Source organism: Micrasema longulum, unplaced genomic scaffold, assembly GCF_059751315.1.
Source record: "Micrasema longulum isolate JH-2025_06_02 unplaced genomic scaffold, ASM5975131v1 h1tg002438l, whole genome shotgun sequence".
Classification (NCBI taxonomy): domain Eukaryota; kingdom Metazoa; phylum Arthropoda; class Insecta; order Trichoptera; family Brachycentridae; genus Micrasema; species Micrasema longulum.
Window position 1 is genome coordinate 199,602 of NW_028279583.1, and position 21,104 is coordinate 220,705.

Below are 21,104 nucleotides of genomic sequence, written 5' to 3' on the forward strand. Positions count from 1 at the left end.
ATATCTAATGGGGACAAAGTAAATTAAATTTGGAGCAGCTACGATAAATAAACGAGTTTTGAACATATTTTTTTTTGGGCAATGAATTATAAAAAAAAGAACTTGTCGTGTTGACTTTACGGGACAATTGATTGAAATACGCTCCGAGAGATATGGACTATCGATAAAATTGTCTAAAATTTTGAAGAGGAAAGACAGATCAGGGGCTCAATTACAAATGACTATCGACGTGCCAAAAAACGTGCTAAGTATTTGAGCGATCACAACGAACAATTATGAACACGCTGAAGTTATCGCGGTCGCGTTGCAAAACGCTGAATGCCTTCAACAATTGTTTCGTTTAATAGCTTTCTCAATTTGATCAAGATCAAATAAATAGCATGATAAATTGAGAACAAAAAAATAAAACTAAATTATTTTGCATACAGTTTATGAATATTCTCCATATTTACAAGGGTAAAATTCAAATATGTGATTGATTATGCTTTGCAAAACGTAAATATTTTGAATTTTGACATTTAATATTACATTACATAAGGAACATATTACAACAGAGATGAAGAACATTTAAGAATAGGTAATATAGAAGTCTAGGCATCTACAGGGCTTATGACCTGTCAATGGCTGGTTTAAGTGGCCACTTTACACAATAGTGTGTTTCATACATAGGTAACATTCACCATTCTGCCTATATTTGAACATCTGTATTCCTTCAATTCTTTCATCTGTTGATGTTTGTGAAGTTAAAGAGCTGAAACCTTTATTTATGCAGGTGAGATTCATCTAATTGAATTATTTCACCTACATACTAGGCAACGCCTGAAAATGTTATTTTTTCAATTTCTATACTTCTTAATGGACCGGGTGATTTATCAACATGTTAAATGTTCTTCATCTCTGTTGTAATATGTTAATATAAACAGCTCCCCAGGGAGTTGAATCCAGTCCTTGTCTACAAAAATTTGGACAAACTCAAAATGTTTTAATATTAGGTGTTGCCAAGCATCAAGTTGAAGTATGACAATATTAAACGAATATAATAATCCCGATCGATAACTTTCACGGATGTTTCATTGTGACCGCGCATACGATAAACAACCACGGTGGAAAATTGTTATCACGCCGCTAATTAGCACGTCGATAGTCATTTGTGATTGTGCTGCTAGTGAGAAATTGTTATCACGTCGCTTATTAGCAGGCCGATAGTTATTTGTGATTGAAATGCTTCTACGTTTAGTAAGGGAAGTTAAACCATGAAAAGAAGAAGAGGCTTCATACGAGTCAAAATATGTGAGAGATTTACGATCCAGAAGTTTAAGGAATATATTCTGTATTTTTAGATAGTTGTGATATATAAATTGTATATCGAGGATTCCTAACAACAGATGCAAACTCAAGATGGCTGCGAACGTATGCATTATATACGATTTTGAGGGATGCGGTTGTTATGAATGGTTGAGTGGTGCGTATAATAAAGCTCAGATTTCTGTAAGCCTTATATGCTTATTTGCTGATCGATGAACAGTAATTCATTGTTTCTCACGAGGAATATTGAATTTCACTTGTCCCAGAAATGATGGAACATCGATTATACCATTTAGTATGCCGAACATACACATGGAATCAATATAAGTTCTACGTTTTTGTAGACTAGAAATATTTAACATTGACTCTATATCAGCATAAGAATAATTACCTCTCTCTAGTCCAAGCATCCACGCTTCTTTTCGAAGCAAGCGATGTTAGACTGATTCAATGTGATTTATGCGATTGACATAGAATGGAGACCAGACCACTATTCTAGGAGGCACATTCTAGAAGAGGGCGAACAGTTGAGCAATAAAGAGTTTTGATTGTACGGACATTAGTAAAATCAGAGGATATTCTGTTAATATTATTTTTATGTATTTATTTTTAGATTCAATTGATAACTAAGCATGGGCTGCCAAGCGGAAGAACTCCAAGTGCTAAAATCTCACACTAATGACGTCACATGTTGCGATTTTTCATTGGATTCACTTTTAGCTACAGGATCAGGGTAAGCTGTTTTTTTTTTCAGTTTTTAAAAGTGTATTTTATTTCAATAAGATTGCATTTTAAACTTTGGAGTGCTAATGCATTACCCTATGCACCATGATGCGCTGACAAGGGAATTTATTAAAAGAATAACGTATTTTACGTTGTAATAACTAAAATTATACGATCAAAACTAATTCCAGGTTACGGTGGAGCGAGATTAAAGACTTAGGAGTTATTCTCGATTGCTGTTTGGGTCTCAAATAAATTCTTTTGTTGAAAAAGTTTACCAAATGCTGTGCTTCATTTTAAGAATTTCCAAACCCTTTAAAAAATCAAACACATTGAAAACTTTATACAACACTTTTGTACGAAGTAACTTGAAGTTTGCATCCTTTACATAACAAACAATGAAAGGATTGAAAATGTAAAACGAATATTTTTAAAATACCTAGATTTTAAAAACAGTATAACGCTTTGCACTTGCAATAGACGTGCTATTTCTGGATTATACTTTTTATATAAATTATTCTCGTATACTCTTCTTATCTACTCTCCAAAATTAATCTTGATATCACCTTTTGCTTGACAAGAAATAAGTATTTATTCCATCTGCCAGTCTGTAGCACTAACTATGCACAACACTCTTTCCTCTTTCGTTCTTGCTCAAACAATAATGCTTTGTTTTTCATCTATTGATGTATTTAACATGCCTCTAATTTATTTAAAAATAAATTAAGACTTATTCTTCCTGGCTGTGATACGCTCCCACTTGCTATTTTATGATGCTCACGCTTACACACACCTAAACATTAACTCCTACACAAATCACACAAACACACCTCTGCACTTACTCTCATACAAATACACACAAACACCCATTTGTTGTACCGCAATTTCATACGTATTTATTATTTATTTATTTATTTATTTTAAAGAAACAATAGTCGACAATGATATAATAACATTTAAAAAAAAATACAGTTTAAAGACAGACCAGCAAAGTTTCTAAATAAAAATCATACATATTATTAAATTGTGTTACAACAAAAGGATGTGTTTATGTGTATTTATTTGTATGAGAGTAAGTGTGGATGTGTGTTTATGTGTATTAGTGTGGGAGTAAGTGTTCAGGAGTGTGCATCACTAAATAGTAAGTGGGATCGTATCGCAGCCAGAAATAATAAGTCTTAATTTATTTTTAAATAAATTATGGGGTATGTAAGATATATCAATAGATGAAAAAAAAACATTATAGTTAGAACATTTAGATGATTTATGATTTTATTTTATTTTATTGTATGATTTTTTATGATTTTATTTTATTTTATTGTATGATTTTTATTTAGAAACTTCTCTGGTCCCCTGGATAAAACCGTTTCTTTTTTATGTAATTATATTATTGTTTACTGCTTGTTTCTGTAAAATGAATTCATTTTTTTTTTAAATACAATAAAAGAATTATTATTCTTTTCCAGTGATAAGACAATTCGAATTTGGAATTGGAAAATTGGGTTAGGATACGTTGAAGCAAATTTCTCACCCATAAATGGGCACAAATATGGAGTTACGAGCGTTGCATTTTCACCCCAGGTAATCTGGACAGATTAGCAAGTTTTATTTTCTTATTTTTTAATTTTTTTAAAAGTTTAATTTAATTTATTTGGGATATCAACAGTCATACAGTCGTATACACGTTCAGACGAAAAACATAAAATGAAACCAATAAAAGATATCCACAAAAATAAGACGTTGAGGAATAAATTCATAACGTTTTTATCAAAGAATTTTATTTGAAGGTGTAAGCTCTTTTGTCAACAAATGGAAGAATTCAGAAAATGTAGATGTTTGAATGGTAGAATGGTGAATGTTATACTGTTTGTAAGGTGGCTGAAATATAATATTGAAATAAATAAAAATCTAATATTATGTTGCATATTTCAGGGTACCATGTTGGCGTCGTCAAGTATAGATGGCTGTAGTGTTCTTTGGAGCGTAAGAACGGGGAAACAGATTCACAAATTCTCACAAGTAAATGGTGATCCAGTCAGAATTTGTAAGTAAGTAGTTTACATCCGTGTGATCAATGTGAATACTGGCATTACACAAGAGTTGGATAATGGACATTTCGTTTTCAGACAACACGCATCATATTAAAAATTGCTCCAGCAATTTAGTACCGGACTTTATTTATTTTTTTATTTTAAGGTTTAACAATGACTGCTGTACCCTTGCATCTGGAGGAGACAATGGCGTCGTCTGTATCTGGGATTTAGTCGGTCGAAATCTTTTAAGGTAAATAACAATACAATCGGGAAGTTTATTGGAAAAAAAATGTAAATAGATTATCAAACTTCCTTCTTCCCAACAAAGAGTGGTAGCCCAGCATGCGCGGTCCGTTCATAGAACGCATGGAACCATAAGTTCCCCTACATTTTGGCAAATAATGTTTATAAAATAGCATATTTTATAAATTAATCAGTCACACTACCCAACATTTAAATGACTATTAATAAATTATGTAATAATCATTTGATTAATAGTCGAGATAAATTGTGAAGGAATTTTACTATCGCCTTTAAAAAATATGTTAAAAAGCAACGTAGCCTCCGGCACACCCATTTACCAGCGCGGTCAAGCGCGTAATGATCGGCAAGTACTTGCTACTGGCTGGCTGGGTATCGATTTAAAGAACGATCGCGATGGAAGCAAATTCGAAATTTCGTTCCAGCGTCGTACTGAACGCGCAATCCGGGCGCAGGCGCAGTCTCAAGTTCATACTAAGCAACGAAAGCAATCAAAACTCTATTTTCCATGTAGTTTACATACGATGCGAACGCAACGCCGCGCCGCGCCGCGCAGCACAGAGATGTGATTTTGATATTTTAGCGCTGGACATAATAGTTTAATTGTTATTTTGTGGTAGAGTAGAAATACAAGGTAAAATCTAGAATTTAATTCAAACATTACATCAATATAATGTTGATTTGTTATAAGAAAAAAGTTAATAATCTACTACATTTGTTGATTTTTCGGGTTTAAATAATGACGAGATTCGTTGAAAAGTCATGTTTTTTAACAAGATTTTTGGTTTCACTGCATTTTAGTAAAATAAATCATAATGCCACAAAATACTTCGCAGTTTTTTATTATTGTATATAGAGTAAAGTTGGTTGATTTGTCATTACAATTTATTACTAGACATGTAAAATTTTTGTTTTTATTTCTAATCATATGTTTAAAGTATTTAGTTTGTCTTTGATTTCTTAAGGGCAGTATATATTATAATGTACCAATTACTTATATATTAATTGCTTCCCTAATCAAAAACCCCACCGCTCGTCCCTGTAGCCCAGCATTCCTAGTAAGAAGTCAGTATAGAAAAGCCACGGGTAATATTCATACTAACTGGGATTCAGATAACGCAGAATGTTCTTCTGCATCCTCTCTATCATTAAGAAATATGTGGTTTCATTTGGCGACCAAATGATAGAACTAAATTCCAAGCGAAGGAATTTTACAAGGTTTTCAGAATCTTCTTAGAACGAATCCAAGCATTTTAACGGAGCTAATGCATAATGACATTGTCTGTACATTAAATGATAACTTAGCGTCAAACAACACTTCGAAATCCCTGGACGTCGACGCTAGTTCAACTTTTACTCCACCCGTGACAAAACGGAAATAAATTGTTTTGGACGCTCTTGTAATTAGAAAAATTAGAAACATTGAAAAACAGTTTGTTTTGTTCACTCCATTGTATAACAGTCCAAAGAAGTTTTTATTTCAGAGAAAATTTTCAAGTCACCAGCAAATATTAATTTGGAAAAATTAATTTCATTACTAATGTCATTTATGAATATTCTTAACAACATTGGTCCTAAATTAGATCCCTGGGAAACTCCCGTGGGGATGTGAAAAAATGCGTATTAATAGACTTCATATGACATATACTGCTTTCAATCTATAAGATAGCTTGAGAAAAATCTCAGAAGAATGTCACTGAAGCCAATCTTACGAAGTTTCTGAAGCAAAAGCTCTACTTAATCAAACGCTTTTGAGAAGTCATTGTACGATCAGTCTTCCAGAGCATCTTTGTCAAGTGACGTTGGGACGAAATTCGTAAATACCATCAAATTTGTGATAGTTGAGCGCGCTGACCGAAATCCATGATGTTAATTTGTTATAAATGGCTCTATTTTGGGATTAAAAAAATGGTGTATTAAAGGTGTAGACAAAATTGCCACAGGCCTATAATTTTCCTTGCATATTTTATTGTATGAGTTGGACTAGTCAGTAGTGTTTATTTATTTATTTTATTAGGTAAACAAACAGTGTGTACACATATATTGCCATTTTTTTTGTATATTAGTGCAAGAAACTCATGCACACACCAAAAAAATTGTTTACACTTAATACAATAATTTAAATTATGTTCAATATAATAAATATAAAAGAAACGAAATGAAAAACTATTTAAATAATAATAATGTTAAATGTCTGCTTCTCTCAAAGTTTCTATAATTTTTAACCTAAATTTACATACATTGTCACAAAAAATATCAGCCTCGGTAAATATATTGTTATATTGGTCGCATATTCTAGGTATTGTAGATTGTTTAAAATAATTTGTTGACGCGTTTTCAGTGGAAAACAAAAGATTTTGTCTTGTCGGTCTAGATGGCACACGGAATGGAAGTCTTTCTAGTAGGTTAGGTGAATAAATTTTATTATTTATTAATTTGAATAAAAATAACTGGTCCAACATTATTCTTCGATTTTTAAGAGAGTTTATTCCTTGGTACTGCATACTTTCAGCATGATTAGAAAAGTTAATGTTTACCGGTAGTCGACCTGCTTAAATTTTTTTTGTTGGACCCTTTCTAGTTTATTAATACTTACATTATAGTAAGGTGACCAAATAGTAGTACAGTATTCTACCTAGTGTTGCCGGGGAATGCAAATGGGCGTTAGGAGCACTTTTTAAAATCACATCCTCAAACAAGATGTGACTCACTGCGACCCTACTGACAGTTTGAACCCAAATGCTTTATATTCTCATTATTTTTCTATTCGACAAAAGTTCAGTTCTCTTTCCTAACCATAGTATGTAAAATTTTAAATTCTATAATCATTTTAGGACTATACAACATCACGAGGATGCAGTGTTTTCCTTAGCTTTTACTCCCGACTCTAACTATCTGCTGACTTCTTGCAACCAGGGCATCATCAAACTCTACAACTTTTCTGGTAAGTATTAAATTTTTGTCATCTTTATAATTCTTCCCTTAGATATAACAAATTGTATTGGGAGACTGCGTCGGTATTTCAATAGTTGCTTACCATCGATAATTCAAAATATGCTCTAGTAATTATTATCATTCCCCTTTCCGCGCCCAGTGCTGCAAAAGGCACTACATTGGTTAAGCAAATGCTAAATAGTTCGATCATCTGCTACATGAAGGTAATGTGACCAGTCTTATGCTTCAGGTGATAAACGAGGACCAACGAAAGATTATATTGTTCAAACGAAGAGTCTTCAAGTCTATTTTTTTTTAAATTTTATTTTTACTTCAGATGTTCGTGACACTACCTTGGAAGATGTCCATTCTCTTATATCAATAGATGACGCTCATGACATGGGCGTTCTTAGCAGTGATTTTTCTAGTATCATCGCGGCTGATGGTATGTTTAACATTTTTAAAATTTGAGCTCTAGAACCGGCCTCCCTCAGGGGTTCTAATTTGGTCTCGTACTATTTTTAAACTTTAAATATAATATTTTCCTCAGTTTCATCATTAGAAAATCAACATCGTATAGAGAGGTTATCTTCTTGATATATAAAGCTGGAAAAATAATTGAAAATAACATATGATGAACCGTAAAGCCCAGGAACATAAAACGCAAAATTGAGATTTGCAATGACAAATTATAAGTTCTAAAAATGTCTTAACTTCCACATTCCTTTTTTCCTTCATCTCGTTTAAAATAAGGATTTACTATAATTTTAATAATATGTTACAAAAAAAGTAACGCGTACTTAACTCAATGAGACTAAAAGTCCTATGTACGTTTTCGTCGCAGTACAACATTAAAAGTTGAAGCATATTATATAAATAAAATTGAAAATAGCATTTATGAAGATAGAAGAATTATGAAATTTATACCCAAAGTTAAAGCCCCAGAGTAACAACATGCTACCGTTATAGAGCCAAAAATAATTTTAAGATGATTAATCACGAAGTTAGATATATTATACAGCAACATATTGGGCCGTTGGTATTCAGGTCGAGAATCGCATACCTATGTATGTACTATGGTATGTGTAAATGTCCCGCAGTAGTCTTTATCTATGGTTTCCATATTAGATATAATTCAATCATAAATATTCTCACTGAAGATGTATTTAGTTTAGAAGAACTTAATTGAATTCTATGAATAATAACTATTTGTCTCCGTCAAGATATCAGTACTTTGAGAAACATTATTCAAAGTTAATTTTTTCTTCGTATTCTTCTCCGATGGCGCTACAGTTCAAATCGAGCCTTGGCCTCCAACTCCGCCTGTCCTCAGCAGCCATTTTCGAATTTGCAACTTATAGAAGCTGTGCTGCATCTTTTTTTACATCATCCTCCCACCTCAGTCTAGGTCTTCCAATCCTTCTTTTATCCCCTGGATGTCCAGTCAGGACTTTTTTAGTTACTTGCGCATAAGGCATTCTTTGTCCGTGCCCAGCCCATCTCAATCCAAGCAGTTTTATGTGCGTTGAGATACTAGGGGTTTCATATATGCTGTAAAATTTGGCATTTTGCCTAATGCGCCACTTTCCTTTCAAATATATCCAGTATCTTAGCGGACCTTACTGTCAGGGTCAGTGCCTCGCATCTATACGCCAATACAGTCCTATTATCTTTGTTTTCCTATGGATGCTTCTTGATTTAAACACTGGCAGCAAGGAAAAATATGTTTTGTTGCCCGCAGATAATAGCTTCATTATTTCTTTAGTTTCCTCATTACATTCCGTGAGAAGAGAGCCTAAGTACGTGAACTAGTCGACTGCCTCAAAGGAGTTACTATCTCTGAACTGCACGCTACCTCTTGCTCTGTTGGATGGGTTTCGGCTTTGAATGATAAACTTTGTTTTATCTTTATTACTTCTCAAAGTGGGTTTAATTCACAGTTTTCATTAAATCAAATTAAAACATTTCCAAAATATTGACCTATCAACATGAAATCTGAGATAAATTGAAATGCTGTACATTATGCTCTATCTTTCTTATTTTTATTTTCTTCTAGAAGAAGATCCTTATTGCAACACTTACCATTTGGTGACCAGTGGCAACGACCAGTGCCTCCGGCAGTGGCAGGTGCGTTGTTCTTCTGGAGGTAAAACCAGAAAGTTCAGGGGACAAGTGGCCCAGGTGACCAACAACGCGCACTCGAGTGCTATAACCTGTGTCAGGTGAGAAGCTCTTTTTTCCTTATCTGGGTTATACTCACAAATAGCCTACAAGTCTCTCGACCCGTGTGCTTCAACTCACTTGAATCAAACTTTGATCAACAATGTTTGAGTATGTCCGAATGCTTGCAGACTGGCTGGCTTTCCTCCCTAGAGAGTTATTCAAATTTAAATTTATTTCAACAGAGAGTGAAAACATTTTTGAGAAGGGAATATGGAAGTCTTACAGGGCTTATGACCTGTCATTGGCTGGCTAGTAGGTGATTTGGTTCAGCCGGATGAATCTCACCCATGTGATAAAGGTTTCAGCTCTTTTACTTCACAAAAGTGAACAGATGGAAGAGTTGAGGAAATGTGGATGTTGAAACATGGGCAGAATGGTGAATGTTACACAGTGTGTAAAGTGGCCACTTAAACCAGCCAATGACAGGTCTTATGACTTATGCCCTGTAAATGCCTAGACTTCCGTATTAACTTCTCAAAAATGTTTTCCCTCTCTGTTGAAATAAATTAAAAAACAAACTTTGATCCCTTAAACCAAATGGGTCAGACATGTCCAAAAAACAAGATGCAATTTTTGGCACACAGTTTTTGTAAAAAAAATCTACTCCATCTGATTCACTACCCAGATGATTGCCAAATGCTACCAAAAACTTCCAGAGAGTCCTATTATGACACATAGATTTATACATGGGTATAAAGTTGTTTTCCGAAAAATCACTATACTCTTACTTATCGACAATATATCAAACAAACCATCAAACTGTTTTCCACGGGAGTAGGCAGAGAGGATTGAACGCCACATCACATTGTCTTGGCACGTACACCTCGCTTCCTGTACATCGATACATTTTCTAATGCACATCCATCGTACATCCTTTCAGCTGTTCTTTTGCTGTCCATTCAGTCTACATGTCAAAATTAGATCAGTATTTTTTTCTTGGTACTGATAATGCCTATCTCAGGTTGACATATTGCACAGATTTTGACATTCATGCAATTTGCCTTTGAGATTGCATTTGAATAACATTCAGCCTATATTTATCCTTGTTTTTTTTATTCCATACTTATCTCCTGTACATAAGGATCGGCACCAGAACTCTATTATGATTAGCTCATTTTGCGTCCTCCGTCAAACATTTATTTGCCATGGTCGATTTTAGTAAACCGTTCAACCTGTTTCTGACACTCACCCTTCTTTCAGTATTTTTTTGTTTTTTGACCTTTCGTAAACATACTATGTTACCCAGATTTTTACCTGATTTAAAAACAGTGGAAAACAAGTATTTTAGTTCTATTTCACGCACAGATCTGTATTGAACTGTCTTCTTTGCTATCTCAATCCTGGAGATTAGTTTACAGCAAAGTCCTGCAGCTCGTCCTCCACTGCTTTATTTTCCGCAGCCCTCTTCAGCTCAACATATAAGGCGCAGTTCAAATCCTCGCAAACTTGTTCTTCATCTCCTCAATTGTGTCATGCAGGAGACTCATATGGCGCATAATGTGGCTGATCCATTGAGCTCGCATCTCTTAGTTTGATTAGGTGCCCCCTTTTTAAAATTCTACTGAGAACCTCGTCATTAGTGATGTGGTCTCTAAAGGAAATTCCTAATATTCTACCACATCTCAAAGGCCTCTAGTCTTATTTTATCTCTTTCGGTAAGGCACCATGTCTCAAAACCGTACATCAATATGCTTCATACACATTTCTTGGCGAGTTGCTTTCGTAGTTTTAGATTTATGTTGTTTGACTGGATTTTTTTGTTCAACGCAAGCCTTGCTTGATGTACTCGTATGCAGCAGTCGGCTTCTCTTTTTGTTCTACCATCCCAAGTGGTCCTGCTTCCAAGGTACACAAACTATTTCGTGGTTTTCAGAGTTGCGCAGTCATCACTTTAGTTTTCCACCTGTTTGTTGTCATATTATATTTATCATCAAGTACATTCTACCAGAATGTCATAGCTTCTGTGAGTTCTTATTCACTTTTAACAATCAGAGCGATGTAATCAGCAAACCTTATCATGTCTGTATTTTGTTCGTGTATTTTAACATTTTTCCTCTATTTCATTTATCGCGCACTGCATATATCCATTAAAGAGTACTGGTGACAGCGAGCATCCCTGTTTAACTCCGATCTCTTTTGGCTTCTTTTAGTTATTTCCAGATGCAATTACAGAAGCTTTATTTTGATTTAACTGCACTGGTGCGGATAAATGATGGTTTTTTCATTTGGACAATAAATTTTTATAGATTTAATAACAGTGGAGAACTGATCTGCAGTTCCTCTTTGGATAAAACGGTGAAGATTTGGAACCACGAGGGCAAGTGTCTTCTAACTTTAGATGCTCACAACAGATATGTTAACTGCATCTGCTTTTCTGCCAATGGTGATATGCTGTGTTCAGGTAAATCATTTATGTAATCTGAACACTCCAATAGTCGCGCCATTATATTGTGCATTGGTGGTCGCCTCGTATCTGAGAAAGCAAGGTTACATTAAAACCTCGAGTTGTGGAAGTTATCTGGCGCATATAACTTCTATATATAACATTTTATATGGTCAGAATTACACTGCTTTTGTGTAATGTCTTTTGACGCATACATTTCTAGTTGACAACGCCCTGAAGCTAACTTCATGCAACAAGATTTTAGTTCCTAAAACTCCTGATAGGCGGGTCGCTAGGTACCACAATGTGTAAACCGCACACTGAAACTAACTTCACACAACACAATTTTAGTTAGTAAAACACCCGCCAGGTAGCGGCGAATATAATATTTTTTTAGTGCATAATAGGGAAATATCACATACTACGAATACTGATAAAAATATATGAAATGGATTTAAAATAATTAATTGTATTTTCAAAATCAATATGGATATTATGGAGTAATGTTTTTATATCTAGCTTTAAAAAAGAAATTACAAAAAACATATCACTAGAAAAACGCGACATGTTATAGTCGTGACGACAAGATTCGTGATGATGTTCTAAAAATGTATGAACGGTCAGGAACAATGCTGAAAATAAACATGAATCTTGGTGTATTAGGGGCGTGGCCAATGCAATAACCGTTTTCGCGAGAATTCAAAATTACAAATTAAAAAATATTTTTTATGCTAGATCGATTTTTTTTCTGTTGTGCGCACCAAATGAGTGCGTATGGTTGATATGCGTGTGCACATTCTATGATTCTATGCACAAATTCTATGATTTCATATCGCTACTCTGAACTAGTCCGAAGAATAGAAGCTGCCAGGCTCTGGAATCGAGTACCACTCGAAAAAAATCTTTTTTTCTGATATATTTTAAGAAACGCCTAGAATTTGAATCGTATATACTTAGAAACTTTATTTTCTAACATATCATACCTTTTTTTTAATTTTTTTTTTTTAAAACTTTTTTTAAGCTAACAAACAGGCTTAAAGTAAGCCCTAATAGATTGGCGTTAATGAGTAATACTTAATCTAAACATTCTTAAAATCTACTTAAATAAGCAAAGTGCATAATTAACAAAAGGTATGTATTTAGCATAATATAGGCGGAAATGGCAAGTGTGACATCGCGAGTCAAGAGAGACAACACCGCTTGCTTCTTAAATGCCTGTCTTTGCTGTAGGAACACATCGACAGTACCGTTTAGTGAGATTTCATTCACTGTTCTGAGGATCCTTGGCAGAGGGGAAAAGAATCCGATGTTAGTTTTATAATTTCCTACAGCAAAGACAGGATTGGTACGCAAGTTACGGCGAGGTACATTAAGGTTTATCTGAGAAAGGATATCATTGGCATCAAAACAGTTAGATATTAATATGTGCAAGAATATCAAACCAGCCAAAATCCTTCTGAATTCTAAACTAAAGATATGAAAGTACTCTAGACGTTTAGAATAGTTGATTATGAAAGTATTTGATCCGATTCTAAATATTAACGATTTTAAAAATTTACGTTGCACCGATTCAATCGCGTTATATGAATATTATAATTCGGAGACCATATTATAGAAATAGCTCAGTAGAAAAACTAAGACCATTATTTACAAACCTCTCCTCAGACCGGTCATTACGTATGGTGCCGAATGCTGGGTTATGACCAAAAGTGATGAAAATATGGTATTAGTATTCGAAAGAAAAATATTAAGGAAAATATTTGGTGCTGTCAACCAAAACGGAGTGTGGAGGAGACGGCTTAATAATGAATTAGAGGCACTGTATGGCGGACCCAACATTGCCCAATTCATCAAAATAAGAAGATTACAATGGCCATGTGCACAGAATGAATGATAACCGCACCCCAAAAAATATTATTTATACCACTCCGCAAGGCAGACGAAGCAGAGGCAGACCAAAATGAAGATGGCCGAATAATGTGGAAAGTGACATAAGAGCGATTGGCCTGACGAACTGAAGAAGAGCCGCAGGGTGCAGGGACGAATGGAGACAGATTCTGGAGGAGGCCAGGGCCCACAACGGGCTGTAGCGCCGCCACTGATGATGATGATTGTAGAAATTAATTCAAGCAAACTACGAACTAATGATTTGTACAATGTAATTGCAATATTCAGGCTTTTGAATGGCTCAGATATTCGTAAAATAAATCTACAAATTTCGGACGCTTTCTTTGAAATGTGGTCAATGTGATGGTTGAATTTAAGTTTGTTATCAAAAAGTAACCCAAGATCTCGAATTGTCTTTCTTGGATCTTATACAAAAACGCCAAATCTGAAATTGTTATATTATTCGTATCCGGTATTTTCCATTTTTTCAAAGTATTTACATGATTTTAGGATCAAATGACAAGACAGTTAGGATTTGGGACATGACAGGAGGTTGCTTGAGTCTCGACTCAGAACTGGTTAAGCCTTGTAGCCTTTTGAGTCATTTTGGCTGTGGGGATTTAAAGGTATAGTAAGGCTCAGATTCGTAAAAAGGGCAACTGACGAATTTGTGCCATGCTTGAAAATCACACAATACGCGATACCGACAACAGAGAACGCTGCATTTCTCTTTTCCTCGCCGACAGCCTCTGAAATAACACGTGGCATTTAAGAGGCAACGCGGTCTGATAATTCTTTATACAAACGTATTCGCGTATTTTTTCCCTGCATCATAGCACTAGAGCAGTGATTTTTTTGTACATACTAAGATAATTACATCTCGCGTGTCTTTATTGTTTTTTATTTGATAAATATTTTTTATAGGAGCTAAGACCATCTAAAAACCCTTAAGTGCGTCCAGTTTTCAGACGTACGGTATGCAATAAATATTTTTAAAAATGCAAAAGGTACTAAAGATAACTTTATTCTGATACTTTCTTGAAAGATAAGAAAAATGATTCAGTTTTGAGGTGTGGAAATCGGGAACACAAGACCTTAGTCCGACATACAGTTGTCTTCTTCGCACAGTATTTTAAAGGCACTTGCAAGAGAGTGACAGAAAACAATGTTCAAATGCGTATTCATCAAAATTCTTTGTCTCTCATGGCCTCTTAGTCTCTAAAGCTCTCGATTGTAAAATCATTCTAGCCATTTGTAAATTCAGTGAAAATAATTCTCATGTAAGTTATATTAATCGCGTATCATTTAATAATACAAACGATTGATTAAATAATCGCAACCTTCCAGATAATAAAGATCTTCAATCCAATACATATTAAATCGAGATCACTCTAGCACCCGTTTATATTCCGATAGTATCACTTCGGGGTCGCCACTGTTTTTCATTGCGTACTTTGTGATGATCAGTCATGGCACAGATTCGAAGAATTTAAAGATATTTTAATACAGATTGAGAAACCTTTATTGGAATGTATTTAATTTCAGGGAATATCTATGATACAGGAAGATGACATAGTTCTATTTAAAGGGGATAATAGTGATAACGAAGTGGCTCTGCTACAATCGTTTAATAATGTCCACAGCGCTGCCATTAATAGCCTGGAATTTTACAAAGATGGGCTCCTTGCTACAGCCAGCGGGTAATTATTAAACATAATAAAAATAAATATATGACTCAAGAAACATGAAGGTGATCAGTCTTACTCTTTAGATGCCAGGCCAGAAACGAGTATCGCAGTTCAAACAACCTTAAAAATCAATGTTTCGCGACCACCCTGCCAAGACTGGAACCCTGGATTTCGAAAAAAGTAGACGAAAGCATCAGCAACAACACAATGAGTCGGCCTGATCTACACTCGATTTTCTTATTCAAGATTTTCACTTGAGATCGGCCATCGAGCCGATTTTTTTTATCTAAGGTTCTTGTCCTATTTCACTGGACACAGAGCAATCACATGAACCAGCTGAGATATAATAAATCTTGTGATCCCATTCATATTCTTGGAGATGGGGGTCAGTGCAATACAAGTTCCTGACATCACTACAACCTGTGAAGATCTATTGTGACGGATCCCCGTTAATAGTTCCCGCCATCCAAGCCCAAGCCTGCCTGTCTACTGTTTAAAAAGCAGGAGTTGTCATTTTGCTAAATCTCCACTTCCAAACCCAAATCTGTAAAGTATTGAGCCATTAAGTAGACGGCGGGCTCTTTTACATCTTCAGGCCTAACCAGTGGTCCCCTGAGTATGAGGCTCCTTTAATCATGTAAAGCATCACATTCACATAGAATGTGTATAGGCGTTTCTCCATCTGCACTGCAGAACCTACATCTAGAAGTTTCTAAAAGGTTCAGTGTTCAGCAAGGTGTTCGTTTAATCTGCAGTGCCCTGAGGTGGTATCCTGAACCACTCTCGTGGCACGAGAGAGCAGTTCTTCCTACAAAACACACGAGAAAAACTGGTTTCTCGTGCCACAAGAGTGGTTCAGGATACCACCCCTGATGAGGCTGAACTTTATTAGGTCAAAAGCAAAACTTTGCGAGTGTCCTTTTATCAGCTCCTTCGAAGTTTCGGAAAGGTTCATTCTTGTAATAATTTATCATCGTTTTTTTCCATCAGAGATAAAACAGTAAAACTGTTTAGTCTGGACGAGACAGGGGTTTTACAAGAGGCGGAGAGGTCGCTTTTCGAGGGTCATAGATACCAGGTCAACGGAGTAACTTTCCTCGAGGAAGGGCTACTGGCCTCGGGTTCCTTGGATGGAAGCATCATGCTTTGGAATATTAATGAGGTAAACTGTTTTTCATTATTTGAAGTCCAATAGAAATAATTACAATTATGAATATTGTCAATATTTAAGGCATTAACTTTGTGATAATAATTGTAGATAACCATGTACCGACTTTGTATGTATATTAACCGGTTTCAAGACGTACAGTAGAGTGAGCCGATGATGTATTAAGTTTTTTTAATTTTTTTAGACGTCAAAGTGAAAGGGGTCTAAAAAGTTGCATTTTGGATTAAAAAAACGTAAAAATTATTTAAAAAAATATTCCATACTACTTTTGGCCCTCAACCGAGGTTTGAAGTTTATAACTGTCTGAATATTTTGTTAATTATCTATATTGATAAAATATTTTTTTTGATAGTAAAGACATAACTCAATCACATTACAAATTCGAATACGTTTTAAAACTACCGAAATACAAAAAGTTTACACTCCGCGGAACTGATTCCGTTGAACGCCTAGCTAATATTGACGAAAACAATGACTCATTAAAACAATGCTACCCATTTATTACAAAACAAAGTGCAACTCACGCCCTTAGACGCTTATTTAATAAAGTTTAATGCATATCATAAAATTTTATTGAACTGATTTTCTTACTTAAATACGAAATGACAGCTGGTTTAGCGCAAAAAATTGACTTTTTTTAAAACTACGAGCTCTGGTTGAGGCCCAAAAGTTATATAAATTTTTTTTGTTGATATTTTTTGCATACCAAGTAATCCAAAAGACTACTTTTTAGACACCTTTCGTTTCAAAATTCTGAAAAATAAAATATCATCCACCCTAATGTATATTATTGAATAGTTGCAAAAATAAAAATTAAATATTATTAATAATAATGATGTTTTTTTTTATATTTCTTGATAAAACTCCATAGTTAATGATTATGATAAAATTATAACTTCTTGGCTTAGTTTTACTTTTTATTATTTTGACCAACGAGCGCTTTCGCCTAAGTAGGCATCTTCAAGACTGGTGAATGAGACACTTGTATTTCGCCATATGTTCTTTTCCCACCTTTAACTAATAAAAGCTTAATCCCAATTTCGGTCCAAAAACTTTCAAAAATGAACTGTTTAGCAAACTAGTTGTAAATATTTATGTTTCTGTCGCCTATTAAAATACTTATTTGATCTTATCTCCAAAATATGTTAAGAATAGTATAAAAACTGTAAATGTTGTAAACAATTCACCAGTCTTGAAGATGCCTATTTAGGCGAAAGCACTCGTTGGTCAAAATAATAAAAAGTAAAACTTAACCAAGAAGTTTCATTGACAAGTTTATTTATAATTTTATCATAATCATTAAATATTATTAGATAAACATACATGTACTTCAAAGGACATCTGGACAACACGCTTAATAGTATATAAATCTATGCAATAACTCGCCGCAGTCTCCTGCAATGGTCTCTTCCCTTTCATTTTGGAGAACTCAATATGTTCATCCGGGACATTGAACACTCTTGGGACCACAAAAGAGGAATCCTTCTGAGAAAACGGAGTATGTGTTTTTGAAATTAAATTTTTGGAAAACCTCGTACGAGCATTCTGCTGGGATCTACTCTTGTAGCCGCATGTGACCAGAAATGTGTCAATGACTCTTTAAAAAAATTGTCTTATCTCCAGTATCTTCATGAATAGGAACAATGTCTGAGATGGAAAAGTAGATGGACAACGCAGCATCACTCTTAGTATTAATTTTTGTACGTTTATTAGGGGGTTCATGATAGACGGAGTGCAACCTCCCCAGCCCATTATACCAGAGGTTGCCACTGACTGGAAAAGAGCAAAATACCCAGTTCTGAGAGTGCCAATGTCCAAGATGTTCCTCAGTGAATACATGACACATTTTGATACAAAAATATTTATCCTTATAAGAATTAATATGACGCCAATATATCTATAAATCTGTAAACGAGAGAGCACGAAGATAGAACTTATAACAAGGAAGACAGAGACGCTGTTCTGTGGCCGGCGTTTGTGTGAAAATGATTCAGTCGGTTATTGGCAGTGAGCGGGGGTGCGCGCATTTAGGATTACCGGTGTATTTATGATTTTTAATTTATTCAACAATGTTTGAGTATTTTCAAATGCTTGCAGACTGGTTGGATTTCCTCCCTAGGGAGTTGTTCATATTTAAGTTTATTTCAACAGAGAGGTAAAACATTTTTGAGAAGGAAATGTGGAAGTCATTTACAGGGCTTATGACCTGTCATTGGCTGGTTTAAGTGGCCACTTTACACACTGCGTAACATTCACCATTCTCCCCATGTTTGAACATCCACATTTCCTCAACTCTTCCATCTTCACTTCACTAAAGTCAACAGATGGAAGAGTTGAGGAAATGTGGATGTTCAAACATTGGCAGAATGGTGAATGTTACGCAGTGTGTACAACAGTTGAAATAACATTTTCAGGCGTTGCCTAGTATGTAGGTGAAATAATTCAATTAGATGAATCTCACCCGCATAAATAAAGGTTTCAGCTCTTTCACTTCACAAACATCAACAGATGAAAGAATTGAAGGAATATAGAACTCCAAATATGGGCAGAATGGTGAATGTTACACAGTGTGTAAAGTTGCCACTTAAACCAGTCATAAGCCCTGTAGATGCCTAGACTTCTATATTACCTTCTCTTAAATGTTCTTCATCTCTGTTGTAACATATTAATATGAAATTGATATTTCGCAACAGTGTTTTATATTCAATTGTCGTTTTTAGACTTCTAATTAAAAAACTGGGCGGTTTTTGCATCTTTTTTTAAGGATTCTCGCCCATTTGCATCATTGCTTTCTCATCAATTGGCCGGTGTCCGCTGCATCAGAGTTTCAGACAAGCTTCTTCTGGCAGCCTATGATGATGGAACGGCAGCGGTTTGGTGCACGGATCCTCTGGGCGCTGCCCCGATGATGTAATTAAGTATCTAAATTTATTTAAACAGACACATTATTAAATATATTGCAGTAATATTTTAATAATAGACATGCGCGGGAATTTCATATTCATTATAAAACGAAATAATACAGACTAAAACGTCTACACACGTGCGTTTCCGGAAATTCTCCAGCAGCCTAGTGGACCACATGGTGACGATATCTACCTACTGCCTACAAAAGATTCTCTTCGGACATCCATCTCCCTTTGTTAACCATGGAGTTGATACAGTGCTTTATTTATTTAGTTTTTTATTGCTTAGTTCTTGGCATGAACACTTGACAAACTTACTACTATGGTCTATTTTTTATAAATTTATTGATATCATTCTAACTTTGCTAGAATTCCACTCGTCCATGCGCTTTGTAGCTGCACGATGATTGGTCATCTAGCTTTTTTTATTTTTTTATTTAAATCTTAAAATAGGGCACACATATCATACATATTGTTATGTGTGTTCTAATAATAACATTGCAAATATATTTAATTTATAAATTGTTTATCACATATGTCTTGACCATTATTTTAAATTTTGATATGTTTTTTTCTTCATAAATATTTTTTTCCATTTCGTAATACTTTTTAATTGCTTTAAATAAAATTGAATTTTGTGACTTTGCCTTTTTTCTAAATGGAAGTCTAATTTTGTTCTTTTCTCTAGTATTGTGATTGTGTTCATGCTGGTTCCGATCAATTTTTTTCCAAAATTCTGTTTTTTTATTAGAGTTTATAATTTTATGAACAAATATCATTGTATTGTAAAATATTCTTTGTTTATATGTTAATAATTTCATTTCATTTACCATCGACTTTACCCTCGTATATCTGTTTTTTTTCAAAATGATTCTAAAGGCTTTATTTTGTAATACAGTTAGTTTATCTATGTTTTCTTTGTTTGATAAAAAAAAAATATAAATACCAACTTAAAAATACCTAAATTTTATAAATGGGGTCTAGAATTCCAATCGTCTATGCGCTTAGTAGCTGCAAGACGTGTTGTATTCTTACTCCTTTTTATTATTCATATCATTTTTTTATTTTTTTTAGTATCATTAATACACTAAATTTGTCAATTTTTAAAATGTGTAAATGGGAGCTAATTTTCTAACTGTCTATGCGCTCTGTAGCTGCAAGACGTCCTGTAATCTAGCTCCTATCTGTTGTAATTTTTTATTGATCTTAATTGAAAACGAGGAACTAGAATCCCAACCGTCCATGCGCTCTGTAGCTGCAAGACGTACTGGGATATTTATTAATTGTACAGCCCCCTTGAGGTGATTTTCACAAAAATGTCGCTATATAAATTATCCAACTATATATATATATATATATGCGCGCGTGTCTGTCATAGTAATAGCAATATAGAAAAGGTTAACAAGGAATATTTGATAAAATTTTATAGTGCATAAGCCAACTGTGCAATACTTCATTTAACGTGGCAAGAACAGATTACTGAGGTTGGAAGGAAGTTTTGTCGCATCCTCCATTCACTGAAAAGACTGCAGAATCTTCCGACCACCAAAAAAATTTGGTCTAAATCTGTTATATTGTCTTCTCTGTGCTAAG

At 34.5% G+C, this 21,104-nt stretch overlaps 1 protein-coding gene across 1 annotated transcript in view; it reads left to right on the forward strand.

The window, feature by feature from the left end:
• The first annotated feature begins 1,937 nt into the window (after nucleotides 1-1,937).
• Nucleotides 1,938-21,104, forward strand: part of LOC148272206 (uncharacterized) — a 33,925-nt gene continuing 14,758 nt past the window's right edge. The window contains exons 1-12 of the mRNA XM_088240368.1: nucleotides 1,938-2,038; nucleotides 3,495-3,609; nucleotides 3,961-4,076; nucleotides 4,225-4,311; nucleotides 7,157-7,266; nucleotides 7,594-7,701; nucleotides 9,313-9,478; nucleotides 11,726-11,880; nucleotides 14,260-14,375; nucleotides 15,295-15,449; nucleotides 16,428-16,623; nucleotides 19,370-19,515. Coding sequence (XP_088096494.1) covers nucleotides 1,938-2,038; nucleotides 3,495-3,609; nucleotides 3,961-4,076; nucleotides 4,225-4,311; nucleotides 7,157-7,266; nucleotides 7,594-7,701; nucleotides 9,313-9,478; nucleotides 11,726-11,880; nucleotides 14,260-14,375; nucleotides 15,295-15,449; nucleotides 16,428-16,623; nucleotides 19,370-19,515 — 1,571 coding nt within the window. The remainder of the gene's footprint in view (nucleotides 2,039-3,494; nucleotides 3,610-3,960; nucleotides 4,077-4,224; nucleotides 4,312-7,156; nucleotides 7,267-7,593; nucleotides 7,702-9,312; nucleotides 9,479-11,725; nucleotides 11,881-14,259; nucleotides 14,376-15,294; nucleotides 15,450-16,427; nucleotides 16,624-19,369; nucleotides 19,516-21,104) is intronic.